Source organism: Melospiza melodia, unplaced genomic scaffold (genome assembly GCF_035770615.1).
Source record: "Melospiza melodia melodia isolate bMelMel2 unplaced genomic scaffold, bMelMel2.pri scaffold_51, whole genome shotgun sequence".
In the NCBI taxonomy this organism is placed as follows: Eukaryota; Metazoa; Chordata; class Aves; order Passeriformes; family Passerellidae; genus Melospiza; species Melospiza melodia.
The window spans coordinates 3,426,230-3,445,257 of NW_026948797.1; the positions used below are offsets into that span (position 1 = coordinate 3,426,230).

Here is a 19,028-nt window from a genome sequence, read left to right on the forward strand (position 1 = left end):
TCCTGCCTTGGCGTGTCCTGGTGTTTGGCTTCCAGGTGTTTTCCTTGCACAGTGGGGAGGGAATGTCGAAATCAGCACCAAACCTCCCTCTGAGGTTCTGCTGGGCTGGGGTGTTCTGGCTGCTGACAGTGAAATTCAGTAAATCTGAGTGAGGAGCAAAAATCTGAGCCTTTAACTGGTCAGGGCCTGAGGGAAAGTTCTTGGTACCTGTGTTTGCATGTGCTCTTGCACCTCTTTAATTAAAAGGACTACAAAATAGAATAAATTACATGTGCATTTTTATTAGACAAACTCCAGAAAGTGAAGAGAGACGAACAGTCATGGGACACATTTTATATACAAAATCCGGCCAAAAAATTGCTGAGCTGGAGCAAGCGAGCTGCAAATTTAACCCAGTGAGACTCAGGTTCAGGGCTGAGCCCAACAGGATGTGTGCAAGACAACACAGCTGAGAGAGAGTTCCTAAAGTAGGGCTCCTGTGGGACAGGACTTGGGGTGCAGGTGGCCCTGGTTGTGCTCACCCCGCCACGCTCCAGTAAAGGACCAGTTCTGGTGTTTTATGGTGCGTGGCGGTGACTGGAGGGAGGATTTTAGCTCCTGTAACTTCTTCTGGTGGAGGAGCTGGAGACAAACTTCATGCTGGAGCTGCTGCCAGCTCCGAGGGTGGTGCTGCTCACCCCGGGAACGCCCCCACAGTTGAAGCTGTTCCCCAAATTGCAGATCCCCCCTCCCATGCTGAGGTTGCTGCCTGCTCCGTATCCCGATCCCACTGTTGTTCTGGTGACGGCTGCAAAGAGGAGAAGGAAATGTTTCAGTATCTCCAGGCATTGGCTTCTTGGTGTAGAGACACAGGAGTGTTTAAATAAGGTAATTCTTATATTTTAGAGACTTACAGATATTCACCGGGACCCCATCTCCAGCCAGCCTGTTCAGGGATGGAACATAAGGAAGAGGATTAGAAGTCTGTTGATATTGGAGGGGGAACAATAAGATATATTTCCCAGAGGCCTTTGGGGTGAAAAATAAAATCACAGCATAATTCACAGATTTTTGTTATTTCCATTATCTGGGAAAATCCCCCCACTCTGTGCCCCCTGTTTAGCATTCCAGAAATGCTGAGCTTCTCCTGTGCCAGCCTCAGGGCTGGATGTTTCCCACCCACCTGCACTCCTCGCCCTCCAGCAGCTTCCTGTAGGTCGCAATCTCAATGTCCAGGGCCAGCTTGACGTTCATGAGCTCCTGGTACTCCCGGAGCTGCCGGGCCAGGTCAGCCTTGGCCTGTTGCAGAGCATCCTCCAGCTCGGCCAGTTTGGCCCTGGCGTCCTTGAGGGTCAGCTCCCCGCGCTCCTCAGCATCGGCGATGGCAGCTTTCAGGTTTGCACACTATGGAACACAAAGTTCTGCTCAAAGTCCCCACCCCAGACCCAGGTTTTTCTTTCCCTCCCCTGAAATCACAAGGTTTTATCCCAGCACCATCAGCTCCACCAGTTTTAGTGACAGTTTTCTTTTTGAATGAAAAAGAATCAAACTGAGCAGAACTGCTCAGGTTGCTCCAACCTTTTCTTTCCTCTGCCTTGAAAGTCCAGAGGTAAATTGGTTAAAGGTGGGGTTTGCTCCCCTTTACCTGCTTTTTCACGCTGTCAATCTCGGATCGGAGCCTCTGGACGTGGCGGTTGAGCTCTGAGATCTCCTGCTTGGTGTTCCGGAGGTCGTCCCCATGCCTGCCAGCCGTGGCCTGCAGCTCCTCGTACTGTCATAGAGAAGAACAACCAATCAAAGGAAAATCCCCCATTTTTGGAGTTACCAGGAGCCTGGAGAGTCCCTCCTCCAGCCCAGATCAACAGCTGGGAAGGTTTTCTTGGAAGAGTCGGTCTTAATCTGTTCCAGACAAGATATGAAGATAAGAGCATGGAAACCCCAGATCCTTCACCTTGGTCTGGTACCAGGACTCGGCCTCGGCGCGGCTCCGGTTGGCGATGTCCTCGTACTGAGCCTTGACCTCAGAGATGATGCTGTCCAGGTCCAGGTTCCGGTTGTTGTCCATGGTGAGAACCACAGAGGTATCAGAGATCTGGGTCTGCATCTGGGACAGCTCCTGCAAAGAGCACAGGGAATGAGGTAATCCCCTTGGGAGATGCCTTTTCACCCTTCCAGGTGAGCTGCAGACCTGGGAGAGGCTGCTACAGATCGTTATCTGAACAGCTCAGGTGTTGGTGCAACTCAACAGAGGGGAAGGATTTAGCATCTCCCGGAGGGAGAGAAGTCTTCACCGAGGGCTGGGATATTTTGGAGCTGGTTGTACTCACTGCTTCATAAAGTGCTCTCAGGAAATTAATTTCTTCACTCAGCGCATCTGCCCTGGCTTGGAGTTCCACCTTGTTCATGTAGGAAGCATCTACATCCTGGGGGATGAGAGATTCTTGGGTGGTTCACACCCCTATCAGTAGATCAGGAACATGCATTGTGATAACAGTCCAGGGAAGAAACCATAATAAAACTGAAGAGGTTGGAATTGTAATGGGTGGATTTGTGACTGAGTGGGTGATCAGAGCTCTACAGTGAGCCATCCCACAGTGCCCTGGAATTTGCTCTCACCTTCTTGAGCGTCACAAATTCATTCTCTGCAATGGTCCTTCTGTTGATCTCATCTTCGTACCTAAAGGAGGGAGTTTTTGTTTGGGCAGGTAACTGAAACATTTGAGTTTGCTGAAATGAATTTCCTTCAGAGCATTTTGCATACAATGCTCTTTTCCCTCAATGAGACACCAGAAGCTGAACCAGTTAAAACAAGTACATCAAAACAATTCTAACAAATCCATTATTTTTTTATTTATTTCTGGCCATTAGTCATCCTCCTTCTGCTGTTTTAAGCAAATGAAATGTGCTGCTCTCAAACTTTCAGACCTACTGTGTAATTTTTCCCTCTCAGTAGGTAATTTAGTTAATAGGTCTTTGATCATGCTCCAAATTATTCCCCAAATGTTGGCATACTCAAATCTGTTACTCCGTTACTGACAAAATTTCTCTTTGAGAAAATGTCATTGCCCAGAATTCCAGGACCCCAAACTCTCCTGGATCCCCCAGCTGGTTTAAGGATGTTGAGAGGAGAAAGGCTGCACCTGCCCAGGTGAGTAGAGCATTAGCTCAAGACTTACTTCTTCTTGAAGTCCTCAACCAGGTACTGGGTGTTGACGAGTTCTCCCTCCAGCCTCCCCTTGTCGCTCAGCAAGGAGTTCAGCTGCACCCGCAGATTGTTAATGTAGGTCTCGAAAAGCGGCTCCAGGTTGTTCCTCACTGTTTTCATTCCCTGCTCCTGCAGCAAACTCCATTTCGTTTCCAGCACTTTGTTTTGTTGCTCAAGGAATCGGACCTGGAAGGAAAAATATCCTGAAGGGGCTTTGAAAGAACAGAGACTGGGGAGAATTCCCCTGCAAATGAGAGGGTCTCAGAATTGGCTGAGAGGGTAAAATACTCCTTCCAGCTGGTTTTCAGAGCCAAATTCTCATCTCTTGGGAGATTTGGCTACAGGGACCCTGTTAAGTGCTAGAAACTCTGGAACAACCCTTGATTTTCTGGCTTCTCATTCATTGTTTAAATTGAGACCAGGTAAAGGGATTTTGTGTGAAAAATGTGAGCAAAATCAAATAAGGAGCAAAGCAGAGCTTGCTCTTTAATTAAAATAACATTGTTAAGGTGCTGCTTCTCCTTCCCTTCTGTAGAGCTCCCCTACCCCACTAAACGTCCAAAATATTGCAGTGTTTTCCTTGCAACCACAGAGGAGCAGCTTGACCAGAGTAGGAGCTGAGCAGATATTCTTGTGCATTAGTGAAATGTGGTGGACAGAGAGATTTGGATGAGATTTTGATATTTTGAACTAAAAATCCAAACATTTGAGAGAATTCAAGCATTGAGAAGCTGCTTCTCCCTTGTGCCAATTACTTGGTCATTTTAGGTGGGTTTCTGGAATTCATTTGATCATCTACAAAGCTGTTCCCAAGGCTCCTGAAATGCTCAGCCTAAAGTCTCCAGAAGGGTGGAATTCTCCTCTGGAGATTTCTTTCCCCACTGCCTGTGAGATGTGGGAGCAGCAAATGAGGAGGAACTCAAACACTGGATGATTAATTCATAGCAACCGCTATGGAACAGGTGCCATTCCCTGGAGCTTCCAGGGCATCTTCCAGTCTTATTTCTCACTTTTATTCCTCCTTGATCAGCTTTTCTCCTCATCAAGCAGGAAAGTGTCCCTGTCAAAAAAATCAGATATTTAGGAAAGCTCAGATCTCACCTTGTCAATGAAGGAGGCGAATTTGTTGTTGAGGGTTTTGATTTGTTCCTTCTCCTCTTTTCGGATCCTTTGGATGTTAGGGTCAATCTCCAAGTTGAGCGGTTTCAGAAGGCTCTGATTGATGGAGACTTCGTGGATGCCCCCAGCAGGGAATCCAGGGCCACCCCCAAAGGCCCCGTATCCGTAGCCAAGGTTGGCTGGAACGCCAAAGCCACCCCCGTACACGCTCCCGGCTCCACCACCAAACCCTGCCGAGCCATAGAAGCTGCCACCCCTTCCAGCCACGGAGATCTTCTTGCAGCCACCAACATTGTAGAGGCTTTTGCTTCCAAAGCCCCCCCCGACCCTGGCAAAGCCACTGCCAGCATTGCAGCTGCCCAGGCGGGTGACGGAGCAGGAGCTGAAGCTGGTCCGGCACGTGTTGGGGACCATGGCCGAAGCAGCGCTGAAGCCGCTTCTCCCCCTCTGAATCCTCACGGTGGACTGGCGAGACATTGCTGGGGCTTTTTGGATTGGGGTGGATGCTGCAGCTAGAATAAAGGAGCAAAGGTGCTGGCCTGGAGCAAGGAGTAGGAGGGAAAGGAGAGAGGTGAACCTGTGCTCTGCAAGGGCTGGGGAGAGCCCTTTTATGCATGTATGAGCCTGGGATGGGTTGGATGAGGTGGATCATCTTTCTGATGAATTAGGCTTGGCATGTCCAACAGCATTCTGGAGAGTGAACTCACTCTGCACACACGCCCTGCTGAAATAATACAGCCCAGGTTCTCAGCAACAGGGAATTGTTTGGGAATAACTGTCGCCGGTCTTTGTAGACAGCCAGACTCGTCCCCATTTCAAAGCTGGAAAGTGGCGATGAGTCACACTGGGCACTGGCAGCAAAACACCGCTCAAGTGCCTGTCACTCAACACCTCTGTCATTGGAAAACTTCATCCCTCGGGATTGCTTTCGCCCCTTTTGTTCACAAGCAGGGCTTGGGAAAGTTTCAATCCTTGTGCTTTAGGAGTGGGACTGGTGCCAGTTCCACAGCCAGCCCTGCAGTCAGCTGTTTTATCCTGGAGTTTTTGGGATATCTTTGTGATAAGATTCTTGTGAAACCCAGAGAGGTTGTGGACTCCCCATCCTGGGAAGTGTCCAAGGCTGGGTTAGATAGTATTTGGAACAACCTGGGCTATGGAAGATGTCTCTGTCCACAGGACTAGATGATGGCTAGATGATCTTTAAGGTCATCCCATCCAAACCATCCTGTGATTCCATGGACCACAGGCAGCCACCACAGAAATCAGCAGAATTTTGCTCCCATCCCTAAAAAGCTCAGGTCCCTGTGGAAATCCTGCTGGAAATCCTGCTTCTCCAGGCTTATTCCACTTGTCTTAAAAAAGATAATTACGTGATTTAAAATGGAATATTTTGACAAGATCTATTTGTTCCTGTGTGGATTTTGACAGCTGCCACTGAGCTCTGTCACAAACATGTGCTGCCACCTCAGGTTTGTGGGTTTGGACTTTATTTTAGCAGGATGAAAACAAACAAGCAAACAACTCAGAAATATATACATAGGAGGAAAGATTGTGGGAATGGGAACTGCCTTGACTCCGCTGGCTCTGTGGAAATGGAGCGCTCCAGGGCTGTTCCCAATGCACACTTAATAAACACAATGTCATTTCCCAAGGATTTAATCAGCTCTTTCAGCACATCTGGAAGTGTGATCCTGCCTGCTGAAATCCACTAGAAAGCGCAAGATTCCCTCTGCCCAGGACCACTCTAGGACATCCTGGGTCTTTCCCACCACAGGTACCAGCACAGCCCTTTGCATTTAACAGGTGGTTTGAGTAAAAATAAAAGGTAAAAATGTAAAAAATAATTATTTTTGAGGGACAAAAATGTGCTTGTGGTGTTTTGTGTCGTTCAGGAAAATAGGATTTGTATACAATTTATTTAAACAAAAGGCTGAAATGGTAAATGGATACCCCTGAGCAGCTTCCCCTTGTGCTGGCTGCAGGCCAGAGTAGCAGCTGCTGCAGCACAGGAAGAATGGAATAATGAGAAATCAATGGAATAATGAGGAATCACCATGGTGGGGACAGATGTGCTTCCATCTCCCCCTGCTTGGTCACATATCCAAGTGCAGGAAACTCCCAGAATTTTTTTGTGTCCCCATTGTTTCCCAACTGTCTGAGAGGTGATGTTTGCAATGGAAGTTTTAAATTCAATGTTATTCTTAGCCAGGGTTTGTCAGGTTGGTTTTTTGTTTATTGTCAGACTGAGATTTTATTGCAAGGAAGGGCTGAATCCTGCAGGTTTTGCACAGTGAGGCCGCATCACTGTGTGTGACTCTGCAGCCCTGGGAGCTGGAGGCAAGCACATTAGAAGCAAAGTCTGTGTCCAAAGGGCATTTTTGAAAGGATTATTGATCAGTCTGGGGGCTTTGCCCACCAGCAGACAGATATCAGGACTTGAGGTCATGCGATTCATTCCCACATGCTGGATTCCAGTCCCAGGCAGAAAGATCTCCAACTAAAAGAGGGGAAAATTAGGTTGGATATTGGGAAGAAATTCATCCTCGTGAGGGTGCCGAGGCCCGGGCACAGGGTGCCCAGAAAAGCTGTGGCTGCCCCACTCCTGGAAGTGTCCAAGGCCAGGCTGGAGCAGGCTGGGATAGTGGAAGGTGTCCCTGCCCATGGCAGGGGTGGGATGGGGTTTAAAGTCCCTTCGCACCCAAACCACTCCATGGCCATAAGACATTCAAAAGCAGCTGGAAGTTGCCAGCCCATGGTTCCTTTGGGAATACTGTCTCAGCTCTCTCCATCTCCCCTAGCTCTGAGTACCTGAAAAGAGTTTTATTCCAATTTTGCCAGTGGAGATCAGCACCAAAGGGCAGATCCTCCCTCCCCAGGGAGAGACACAACGTGGGGAGTCCGGGTGTGCAGGGCAGAGCTCCCCCAGTTCTCCCAGTGGGATGTGTCAGTGCTTTCCTTTTTCCCCTCAGGCTCCCTTTGCATCTGAAACTTGTCTTTTTTTGGCTAAGGAATCCACCGAGTGCATTGGAGCCCATGGTTAATAACAGCAGTAATAATGCAGCTCCTCCAAGCAACTGAGAAGGAATTAATTTCTTTCCATTCCATGTTCTGCCAGGGTGGAGGTGATGTGGTCGTCACTCATCCGGAAGGAATTTCAGAGGTAATTACAAAAGGCAGAACTGGGAGCACAAGGAGCTGTAGCTACAGGTTTGGGGTATGGGCTGATGGAAAGGGGGGTCCCCACCCTGCTCTGTTGATGAAACACAGAGTTTCCAGGTAGCTCCTGGGGGTGTGTCTGCCATGCTTCTGCAGCTCCAGACATGGAATGGATTTGCTGCTCTGGTGCAGGGACCTCCCGATACAGAGGTTCCAGGGGATGGTGCTGGAGCTCGCGCACTGCTCGGGAGCTTTTCCTCCTGATCCCACCTCAGGAGCTGTGTCTGGGCAGGTCCCTCTGGCCCAGGGTCCCTCTGGTGTGAGAGAGGCTGGGCAGGCTCTGGAGCTCCCTTCCCTCATTTCCTTCCTCCAGGATGAGCAGTCGCTGCAGGCCCAGAGCAAGAGGCAGGAGAACACTTTACAAACGCTGTAAACCTGGGAGTAAAGTCATGGCTGAATTTGCATCTGGCACCATGCTGCTGTCAAGGTAAAAACTTCTCCTTTGAGATTAGGGAGTTCTGCCTGTGTCAGGGCAATAAATGCAACTCCAGCCCCTTTAGTGAGAAATCTGAGCCATTTGCCTGTGGTTTAGTGAGGAGGGATGTCTCCAACAGCTTTTCATCACCTCCTCTCCATCCCTCTACTCTGCTGCTCCTGTCCAGAATCCACCTCAGAATCCTTCATCTTCTCAGGCTGAAATTTTTGGATGTTCCTCTCTGTGTTTTGTTTGCAAAAAAAACTATATTTGTAAAACAACAGTGTGTCAAAGTACCTTGCATTGGTTCACCTGTGCTACCTAATCTCAGTTTAATTATCAGCAAAGTCAAGGCTGTAATTTAGGTTAATTTCTTAAATTAAAGCCTTTGGGTTAAACTTGGGCTTCCAAGCTAAATTCAAACCCGACTCATTTCGGGCGTAATTTACTATTTCATCCCACGTTAATGAAGACCAGCAAGACTGAGGTTTTTCCACAGGAGACCACTGAACTCACAGCATCTCTGTGCTGTGGGCTGGGCCCTCTGAGACCTCCTGGGTGGGAGGTGTCCATGAATCCCGTTTCCCGAAGGGATGAATTAGGACTAGCTCCTCAGAAGTTTTCCCATAGGTGTTTCCCCGTGCTGGGTCCTTTGAGCCTGTTCCCAGCAGTATCTGGAGGCCAGTCAGCTCCAACTCCGGGGTGACTTTGAAGTGTAGGTGTGACCTGCTTTCCCCAGATAATTGTTTTCTGTGCCAGCACGGAGACTCTGGGTGCACTCCAGGCTTTGCAGAGAACTTCAGCTCCACCACTGCTGCCTGGCACACGCCTGGGAGGGCTTGTTCTCCATGGGTCTGCTGCATCTTGAAGGACCCTCAGACTTTTGGAGGGGTCTGGAACCTCCTTTATCCTGTTCTGGTGCCTGGCTAGTGGCCCCTGAAGGAACCTGGATCCTCCACATCTCCTTGTAATGCCTTTGGAGAGTTCCCTGCCCTGGGCTGGGCTGCTGGGGCTGTGACCCCACATGAAAACATGAACTCCAAAGGCTGATGGTGGTCCCAGGGTATTTGTCCTATCCCATCCTTTCTCCTGGCCCTGGGGCACATCTTTTCTCTCAGTAAAGAACACAGAGCCCTGGAAATGGTGTTACTGGGGAGTCCCACAGTTTTGGCAAGCTCTGTGCACATTCCACGTCCCTCAGTTCCATCCTGCTCCTGGCTTGGTTTTCCTTCTGAAGATCCACAGTGCTGGCGTGGAGTTTAATTTCTCCCTGCTAAAACCAACTTGGATCAGCACAAGGAGCTGGGAAGACAAACAAGGATTGTCCATGTGTCCTGTAAAGTGGATCCAATCACAGGGCAACGATCCCAGGGGCCTTGTGTTTATTTACCACTCAGTTGTCCCAAGGGATTTGTTCCATTCCTGGCCTCCAACTCCTTTGGGCAGTGGGATATTGCTCCGACTGAGCAGATGGCAGCTGGGAATATTGTTCCACTCTGGATTTGCTGCACCCTGTGTTGCCTTCCCTGCAGGCATTTCGTGTCTTGTTTCATTTACAGCCTGTGCAAATAAACAATTTGCAAATTAAAATAATTTTCTTTGATGGAAATTCTGCTTTTGAGTCAAAAAGCTGCAAAGTTTCATTTTGGAATTGTTAGGGGGAGTTGGTTCAGTGTTTTGGGACAGAATCATTCCCATAGGAAACGTTGAAATTAAATGCTGGGTTTAAGAAAATGTTTCACCTGGTGTTTTGGTGGCAGTTTAAATCACGTGTCACATTTGACTTGAGCGTGTCAAATTTTTCAGGTCTCTGCAAATCAGGAGGATGGAAGATGAATACAGCTTTTTGCATCTTCTCTGCAAATTCACTAGGAAGATGTGCCGGGATGGGCTCTTAGAACACTTCACTGGAAACAGAAAACACACAGAGCTGCTCAGGGCTTTTTTGGCTGCATCCTCACCCTCAGCATGCAGGAGAGAGACCCAGCACTGGCTCACGGAGGCTCAGGAGCTGTCCTGGTGCCATGGGCATGGGTAAGGATTTGGCAAAGATGTTTCATGGAGGGTTCATTGGTGGTGGACCCATGTGTTGACATGGCCAACGGTCCAACGTGTTGTGCAACTTGGGTTAAAAAACAGAAACCATCAGATTTGACATTTTCAATAATAAAACCCAACAAATTGGGCTGCTCTGCCTCCAACCACTGCCTCAGCTCTGGGAGCTTGTCCCCATTCCCTCAAATCAGTCTAAGGAACAAGGCCAGATGATTGAAAAGTGTGTAAAACTCTTCAGTTCATGGAGCCCAACCATTCACCCACCATAAAACCTCCTCTGGTGTAAATGGGCTGTCCCAGCTTTCCCAAGACATCATTCCATGACCCTTCCCAGCTGCTGGAGTGGAGCCCCGGGATGTTCATCCCACCATGGGACCATGGGGCGGGACCATCCCTTTCCCTGCTCTGGGTCCCCACCTGCTGGAGATGCTGGGCTGGCTTGGCCAGGACTCTCACACCTGCACCAGGTGATGGATGAGGGGGTCCCACTGGTGCGGGAGCTTGGAGGCTTTTCCCTGGAAAGCTGCTCTGGAATGTTGAACGAGGGGATTTTTCTGGCAGACCCAGCTTACGGCCCCTCTCCTCTTCAGCCCTGGCTGGAGGTTGCAGGGATTGAGGGATGGCTGGATGGGCACTGACCATCTCCTTTTGGGACCGGCATTCCCAAAGGGCTCTGGGTCCTTCCCCACCTGCCCCCCTTCTGCCCTGGCTCTTTCCTTGCCCAAGGTTCTTGTCCTGCTGTTGGGGCTGGATTCCCACCTTGCCTGGTGCTGCCCCATTCCTGCCAGGATCCACACCTGGCACTGGCAGGGAGCGGGATCAGGATATGCCTGTGAAGCCACAGGAAGGAGCCTGGGGCTGGTATGAGATCTCAGCTGAAACCCCCCAACCAGGCAGGTCATGGAAACCTCCTGGGCAGCTGGGAAGTGCTGTGGGCACCTTGGCAGACCTTGGGTTCACTCCAAATGAACCTGGGGCCCTGAAACTGCCCTTGCAGAGGAGCAGCCAGGATGTTTCATGGGATATTTGCACATCCCAGAGAAACCTCAGTGTGCAAACAGTGTGTGTGTGTGTGTGCGTGTGCGTGTGCGTGAGCAGATTTTGGGTACCTTGCCCTGTGCCTGCCCCTGCAGCTGCTCTTCCCAGCCAGGGCAATGCCCACCTGCTCCAAGCCCTTCCTGCTGTGTGCCAGTCTCGCTGCGTCCTTGCCATAGTGCTGATGCCAGAGGTGGGCTCCTCTGATGTACAATTTACTCCCGCTTGTACAAACTAATGGCTGAGCCATGCCCTGCATGAACCAGCCCATGAATCCCAAATAAACCCCTGGGAATCACCTTCCTTTTCCCCAATTCCCTGCACTTCCTTCCTCCTGCAGTGACAAGCAGAAAGGGCAACTTTGCAGGTAACCACTGCAGGGGGCTTCATCCAGCTTTTGGCTCTGTTCTGAGGCAGCTTTTCCTTCCTGTGCCTCAGTTCTCCATCCATAGAATCATGGAATAGCTTGGGTTGGAAGAGACCTTAAAACCCATCCAGTTCCACCCACATGCCATGGGCAGGGGCCCCTTCCATAGACCAGGTTGCTCATCTCACCCTCCTTTCTATTTGCCCCGACGGGCAAGTCCTAAAACTGAGTTTTGTTTCCTCAAGGAGCCAATCCTGTCTCAGGAGCTGCCCTCAGGGTGTCCCCAGTGCAGCAGGGACAGGGCACAGACCAACACCCACAGCAGGAGGAGGGAAGAAAAGCCAAAACCCAGCCGAGTTTAAAAATGACAAATGCTCTTTTATTTGACCTTACAGTAGGTTAGGCAGGGAAGTGAGGAGGCTGCAGCCACAAGGACGAGTAGTTAGAAATCTTATACACACAAAGCAAAAACCTTTCCCACAAGTGCCGGAGAAAACAGAAGGGGCTGGAAGAAACCTTGAATTGCAGACAAAGCCTTTGGAGGTTGTAACATGTTTTAGGGGGCAGAGGCTTTTAGAGCCTTTTGGAGATGTTTTCACTGCTGAGGACCTGGGACTGTGGTTCCACAAGGCTGTGATTCACCCTTGGAACGGGATGAACGAAATGGTTGTCCCTGTTCCATAGCGCTTCCATTTCCCTTTGAACGCCTGACCTTGAGCAGAGACCAAGGGCTTGCTGACAGAGGGGCACCACGGGGTCCGTGCCAGCCAGTGACCTGTTACAACCTGAGCTTCAGCCAAAGGCGCTCCAGATTCTCACAGAGGGCTCCTGGTCCCCCCGCTGCCCCAGAGGTGAAGGACGGAGGAAGGAGAGGCTCTAGCGCAGCTATTTACACCATGATCTGCAGGGCAGGAGGCCGGAATCGCTGACGGCCGCGTGTGCTTGCCAGCCTTATCTGATGGTCTTTTTGCTGGTGGTGGTCTTGGAAACGATCCTGACGCTGCCTCCCGTGCTGGAGCTGACGCCCCGGCTGCTCCCGGAGCTGAAGGAGCTGCCCCCGCCGTAGCTGAGCCCCCCGCCGAAGCCGCCGCTGCCGCCGAAGCCGCCGCTGCTCATGGTGTAGCTGCCGCCGCCGCCGCCGCCCATGCCGAGCCCCCCGCCCATGCCCAGGCAGCTGCCGCCGCCGTAGCCCATCCCGCTGGAGCTGCTGACCACGGCTGGAAGGAGGCAGGAACAGCCGTGTGAGGGCACAGCTGGGTCCCCGAGGTGGGGAGATGTGCGGTGTCACCCCCGCGGGGAGGGGTGGGTGGGAAGAGGTGGGAGGAGGGGGATAGGAAGAGGTGGAAGGGAGGTGATACTCACAGACACTGACAGCTCCGACTCCTTCTCCAGCCAGCCTGTTGGGAAAGGGAGAAGTAAGCAATAATGACAAAACCTCGTCCATGGGACCATCTAATTAGGAGTGCATGTCCTTCAGCGGGGTGGGGTATGTCTGTGTCACAGGTGAAAGGTGACAGTGCTCATTTTTATCGTTATCAGGCACCAATAGCTGGCGAAACAAAACTCTGCCTACAAAGTTCACAATTTCAACCACCTGTCTGTCTGCCCTGATGCTCCAGCCCCTTGGGAAGAGCTGTTTGACGCCAAGGAGATGGTCCCTGGTCAGCCCACAGCAGGTCCACGTGTCCTCACCTGCTCTCCTCGCCCTCCAGCAGCTTCCTGTAGGTCGCAATCTCGATGTCCAGGGCCAGCTTAACGTTCATGAGCTCCTGGTACTCCCGGAGCTGCCGGGCCAGGTCAGCCTTGGCTTTCTGCAGGGCATCCTCCAGCTCGGTCAGCTTGGCCTTGGCATCCTTGAGGGCCATCTCCCCGCGCTCCTCAGCCTCAGCAATGGCTGCTTGGAGATTGGCACACTGGGAGTGAGGAGAACAGACAGTTGTTTCATTTGGGCTCCCCAAACCACTCTCTCTGTTGCTGGGGGGTTGTGGGCAGTGGCTGGTGGCTCCCAGGATGGCACTGAGGGCTCCTGATGGGACCTGGCTCTTCCTGCTGAGCCTGGCCACCATCACCTCCCACCCACCTCCTCCTGCTCTGCAGGACCATCCCTCTCCCACCTGTTTCTTCACACTGTCGATCTCGTTCCGCAGCCTCTGGACCATCCGGTTGATCTCTGAAATCTCAATCTTGGTGTTCCTCAGGTCATCCCCATGTCTCCCAGCAGAGACCTGGAGTTCCTCGTACTGGTGCGGGGAAAGGAGGAGACCACTGGTGAGCACTCGGAGATCAAGGAAGGGTGAGGGGACTTCAGGGGACAAAGCACAAGTCTGGATGAGGCTTAAGGGGACAAGATTCCTCTGAAATCTGCTCATGGAATAATGTCACTTGCCCTTAACTCTCAATATCTGCTCGGAAGGCAGTGCCTCACGGCACAGGGGACCTAGGTGTTGTCACCTACAAGAACCTGGAAGGGGAAGTGTTTAAGGCCAGTTCTGCCAGTGACTCTGTGAGCCCAAAGTCAAAACTTTTGAACATCTCATCTCTGTCTCCCCTCAGCTGATGGGAAATAATTTCTGATCATTTCTGACCACAGAAATCAGTCTGTCAGCCCGGTGACCCACCTTGTTCTGGTACCAAGCCTCGGCCTCGGCGCGGCTGCGGTTGGCAATGTCCTCGTACTGCGCCTTGACCTCGGCGATGATGCTGTTGAGGTCTAGGTTCCGGTTGTTGTCCATGGAGAGAACCACGGAGGTGTCGGACACTTGCTGCTGCATCTGGGACAGCTCCTGCAGGAGATGCAAAATATTAATTTAATGGTCTGGTGTCCGCGGTGGAAACCACAGGGATGAGGTGATTTGGGAGTCCTCCCTGCTAAGATATTTTCTTGCATTTCCCTTGCTCTGTCTCCATTTTGTAATTTATTTCTGCATTATCATTTCCAAAAGGCTGGGTCCCGTACAGCCCTGGGTGTGGGACCCACAGGGCAGGAGCTGGGGGATGCTCTCCAGGAGCCACTCACCGCCTCATACAGAGCTCTCAGGAAGTTGATTTCCTCTGCCAGCGCATCAGCCTTGCCCTGGAGCTCAACCTTGTTCATGTAGGCACCATCCACATCCTAAAGAGAAGATACCAATGGTTTCTGATGAAACCAGAACACACAGGGGCTTCAGGACACCAATGGGACTGTGTCTGCTTCAAGGTCTATTATTCACAGAATTGTGGGATCATGGAATGATTTGGGTTGGAAGGGACCTGAAAGCTCATCCAATTCACACCCCTGCCATGGGCAGAGACACCTTCCACAGACCATACTGCCTTGGACTCTTCCAAGCATGGGGCAGCCACAGCTTCCCTGGGCAACCTGTGCCACTGCCAGCAGTTCCTTCGGCTCATTTTTATGTCCCTGTGATCAAGGTATTTTTTAAATGTAATGTTGGACATTGACTGTAAGCCAGAACAAGGCTCTTAGGCAGAAGGCAAAGCTCTGACTCACAAGGATGTGACCAGAGACTGAGTTGAGCTGAGCCACAAGAGACCAGAAAACAGGGCAGCTCTGTTGGCACAGAGAAGGTTGTGCCCATTCCTGGCCTCAGGAGAACCCAACCCAGGATGTCATGATCTCCCAGCTTGACCCAGCCATGAGGGTGCAGGACCCCAACTCCCACCAAGTCTTGCTTGAACTCTGCAAGGTGAGTTAATTCCCTTTTCTGGCCCATAATTCCTAACTCAGTCACCTTCTTGAGGACCACGAACTCGTTCTCAGCACCTGTGCGCCGGTTGATCTCATCTTCATATCTGCCGGGATAAAAGAGCGAGGTGGGTTGGATGGAATGAAGAGGTGGGAGCACCTCATTCCCAAATCATCTGTTGTGGCTCATGGGTATATTCCCTACTCCCACATGTTTACCCAGAGCAGACGCAGAGCAAATATTACTGTCTTTGAACTGTGGGACTCCATGGTGTGAGTAGTCCCAGTTAAATTAATATATTTTAATCACTGCCCATAAAGTCAAGCTCATACATAAATGTGCAGATTCAGAGCCCGTTTTGGCAGGAAGCAGGAGCAGCCATTCCTGGTGACCTTCGCTCCAAGCAAAGTTATGCAAAAGACTTTCAACAAAGCTGCACTGGAATGCCTACAAATGTATAATAAAGCAATCATTTGGTATTTGATATTCTAATAATGCTAATGGCTCTGAAGAACCCACTGCAGCATTTAATTAAAACAAAAAACTCCATGGTTGTGCAAGAGGGGATCATTACAGCTCTGACAGTGGTTCTGTGGAACTTTCTATGGCTCTGAGCAACATTCTCTCATCAGATAATCAGGGCAGGGCTTGGCTAGAAAGTAGACAAAACATGCAGGCTATTGAGGCAAAACCTGGCTTTCAAAGGCAGATTTGTGCCAGTCCTCTCACCAATATTGGCAGAGTTTTCCCTGCAGCCAGATCTGTTAGTGGACAAGGGAAAAGGTGGGAACAAGCCAGTGGACTGGGAACAAACTCTAGACTTAAACTGTGTTCTCTTTTCAAGAGGTAGCTCTAAAATCCAGACTGTAGAATTGATCATTTGGGGCCTAACCAGTATTTCCAAAAATCTTAGAACACATTTCAAGACCTCAAAAGCACCCAAAACCACACCAGCAGCTCTGCCAGTCCCTCCTGTTGGATCTAAGTATTGTCTTCCCAGCTCCCCTCCCAAAAAAATCTGTCTCTTCCCATGCTTAACTACCTAATATTAACATATTCCAGCCCTGCAGGGCGATTCTCAAATTTGCAGCCAGGACTGGTTGAAGAAGGGACATATTGTTCTCAGCCAAATAAAAGTCAATGGCCTCACCTAAAAATCCCCCCCAAAAAATCCCTTCCAGGCAGCAGGTGCTGACTGCTGTGTCCTGAGAATGATCCATCCCCCTGCACTGGATCCCAGCACGGGGTTAATGCTCTCCCTAGGGAAATTTTTGGCAAAGGGCTGATCATCTTCCAGGTGATGGGAGCTGAGTGAGCCTGAGCACTCCCAGGTCACCTGGAACCTCTAGAAAGGCTGGAATTTCCTTCACAGAATGGGAAATGGGGGATTTTGGAGATGGAAGTTTATTGGCTACATTTCATTCTGGTTTTGCCTGTCTGTTATCCTCACAATTTACTAATTTTTCTGTCTCCTGGTATATTGTGTCAGGAGACTCCAGGGATCAGACTATGACCTCTGCTATACTGGAGCACAGTTCCCCAGGAACTCTGCACTAAACACTGACCTTGCCTGTGATAAATGTAAAGTAACACGGGATAATTCTGGGAACCTGTTTCATGCTGGGAAGAGGAACCCGGATCAAACACCAGCGGGAATGGGCAAACGGCCCAGACTTTCCTGGCTGGGACGACTCGCTCTGCTGAGCAGAATCCCTTACTTGTTCTTGAAGTCTTCCACCATGTCCTGCATGCTGCGGAGCTCGGAGTCCAGCCGGCCCCTCTCTCCCACCAGGCTGTCGAGCTGCCGCCGGAGGTTGTTGATGTAGGCTTCGAAAATGGGCTCCAGGGACTTCCTGGTGACAGTGTGACCCTGCTCTTGGAGGAGGGTCCACTTAGTCTCCAGCACCTTGTTCTGCTGCTCCAAAAAGCGCACCTGGGGAGAAACAAAACCAGGGACACGTGTGGAAAAACCTCACAACTGCCAGGAAAAGGTGGGATCACCAACAGAAAAGGTCCAGAGATGTTGGGACAATCAGAAGAGAATTATTAGGAGTTTAGGGCATTGGATTCTTAAAAGTATTAGAAGCTTCTGGAGATGTTTAGCAAGATTTTTTTCAGGAGTTTTAATCAGGCCAAACACCTGTACTTGCAAGTTTAATGTTTCTCCCCCCAGTAGATGTTCAGCCCACCTTACTGGTTTAAACTGGTTGTATCCCATTGTAGAGGAGAAGACTCATCCACCCCAGGATTGTTTTTACAGGGAAGAGAAAGAATTACTTTGTCAATAATATAAAGGCGCTGAAAAACTCATCCTTGCTAAGAGGAAACATTAAACAGTTCTTAGTTTTCAGCCAAGCCCGTGCTGTTTGTCGGCTGGGATCAGTTCAGGCAAGTCCCTAAATCCAAATGAAGTTTCTTCCTGAAGGTTTTTCCCGAGGCAACTGATAGCATGCGTGGCTTGATGATTCAGACCAAACTCTCACCTTGTCAATGAAGGAGGCAAATTTGTTGTTGAGGGTCTTGATCTGCTCCCTCTCATGTGTTCGCACTTTCTGGATTTCCGGATCGATATCCAGCTTGAGGGGTGCCAGGAGGCTCTGGTTGACAGTCACTTCATGGATGCCACCAGGTGGGCAAACGGGGAACCCGGGGCCACCTCGGCCACCAAATCCGGGCCCTCCCAGCCCAAATCCACTTCCCAGCCCATAGCTACCACCACCACCGGCTCCTCCTAAGCCAAAGCCAGCGCCTGCTCCGCCACCATAGCCAAGACCGAAGCCGTATCCGCCCCCGGCTCCGCTCCGTAGACCTCCACCGACCGAGCTGTAGGAAATTCTTTTGCTTCCACCCAAGTTATAGAGACTTCTGCTGCCGAAGCCACCGCCAGCTCCAAAGCCTCCTCCACCTCCAGCTCTTCCTCCTCCAACTCTGGAGACAGAGACAGAGCTAAAACTGCTTCTGGTCCCACCACCTCCTATGATAGCAGAGCCTGAGCTAAAGCCCCTCATGCCCCCTCCAGTAGATGATCTGAAAGAAATACGGCTCATGGCTGGTTCAGTTGGGAAGACAAAGAGTAGGAGAGAGGAAAACAAAAAAAGGCTGCGCAGCAGGAAAAGAGCAGAGGGCAATGGAGACAGAAACCCCTGTAATGGGAGAGCTTGGGAGCCTCCTCTTTTATCTGCTTGGAAAACTTGGCACGGGAATTCAGAACTTGACGTGCCTTGCAGCAACTTGCCTTGTCAAACACACCTCGGCTATGGCGAGGCGCTGAAAAATGCATTGTTTGCAGGCAGGAAAGTAACGGCGAGAGGGAGCTCCCCCCTCCACCAAAGCCGCCGCTCTGAGTCATGGAATTAGCATTGAATGGGACGAGGTCTGCGCTCAGGGCAGGATGCAACATGATTCCCGAGACCCTGGGAGCCGCTTTCCCTCAGGCGAGACATGGACTCGCTCGCTTGAGCAAAGCCAAGATTTTGCAAGTCGCATTTTCAGGTTTAGCACGTTGCATACGCAAGAAAAATAGGGGTTTTTCCAAGATTTCCAGCTCTGCAACTGGCCATGCGTGTCCTGTTGTCGGCTTGGGAAAGTTGGGTCTGAAGGTGGTTTTAATGATCACTGCTGACCTTGTGATTTTTTAACATTCAGGTTTGATTTATTTTGTTTTCTGGATCTAAATGGTCATGGGCTTGAGGAGAGGAGCTGAATGGAAGTTGTGTCATGGCAGTATTTCCTGGGATCTTTCCAAAAATCATCTCCCCTCACTCCGGGGGAGAACTGAGGAATTAGTTAACACAATTTTGAAAGACAGCTAGTAAATGCTTTTTCCAAAATCGTGTCAAAATAGATTAAATAGTACTTTCCTTAATATAGACTTATAAAATACTACTAAAAATCTGCTCAAAATTATTGTGGTTCTACAGTACCTCCTTCTCAGGCTCAGGGTTCAAAAGC

At 50.4% G+C, this 19,028-nt stretch overlaps 2 protein-coding genes across 2 annotated transcripts; both read right to left on the reverse strand.

The window, feature by feature from the left end:
* Positions 1 to 261: 261 nt before the first annotated feature.
* Positions 262 to 4,901, reverse strand: LOC134413744 (keratin, type II cytoskeletal 6A-like). The gene is made up of 9 exons (XM_063147773.1): positions 4,286 to 4,901; positions 3,156 to 3,370; positions 2,596 to 2,656; positions 2,307 to 2,402; positions 1,931 to 2,095; positions 1,625 to 1,750; positions 1,163 to 1,383; positions 894 to 925; positions 262 to 787 (listed from the first exon to the last, which is right to left on the reverse strand). The coding sequence occupies exons 1-9, from the start codon at positions 4,778 to 4,780 to the stop codon at positions 591 to 593; spliced, it is 1,608 nt and encodes a 535-aa protein (XP_063003843.1). The 5' UTR covers positions 4,781 to 4,901; the 3' UTR covers positions 262 to 590.
* A 6,847-nt stretch (positions 4,902 to 11,748) lies between these two features.
* On the reverse strand, positions 11,749 to 18,233 carry LOC134413741 (keratin, type II cytoskeletal 6A-like). The gene is made up of 9 exons (XM_063147770.1): positions 17,561 to 18,233; positions 16,796 to 17,010; positions 15,123 to 15,183; positions 14,408 to 14,503; positions 14,010 to 14,174; positions 13,506 to 13,631; positions 13,084 to 13,304; positions 12,754 to 12,788; positions 11,749 to 12,608 (listed from the first exon to the last, which is right to left on the reverse strand). Exons 1-9 carry the CDS (start codon positions 18,122 to 18,124, stop codon positions 12,343 to 12,345), a joined length of 1,749 nt encoding a protein of 582 aa, XP_063003840.1. The 5' UTR covers positions 18,125 to 18,233; the 3' UTR covers positions 11,749 to 12,342.
* Positions 18,234 to 19,028: the final 795 nt, after the last annotated feature.

Coding starts and splice junctions, on each gene's coding strand:
- LOC134413741 (XM_063147770.1), bottom strand. CDS start 18,124: ATGAGCCGTATTTCTTTCAGATCATCTACTGGAGGGGGCATGAGGGGC. Junction 14,504..15,122: donor AGTTCGTGGTCCTCAAGAAG/GTGACTGAGTTA, acceptor TCTTCTCTTTAG/GATGTGGATGGTGCCTACAT. Junction 14,175..14,407: donor TGAGAGCTCTGTATGAGGCG/GTGAGTGGCTCC, acceptor CATCTCCTGCAG/GAGCTGTCCCAGATGCAGCA.
- LOC134413744 (XM_063147773.1), bottom strand. CDS start 4,780: ATGTCTCGCCAGTCCACCGTGAGGATTCAGAGGGGGAGAAGCGGCTTC. Junction 3,371..4,285: donor TCGCCTCCTTCATTGACAAG/GTGAGATCTGAG, acceptor TTTTCCTTCCAG/GTCCGATTCCTTGAGCAACA. Junction 788..893: donor TGGGGTCCCGGTGAATATCT/GTAAGTCTCTAA, acceptor TCCTCTTTGCAG/CCGTCACCAGAACAACAGTG.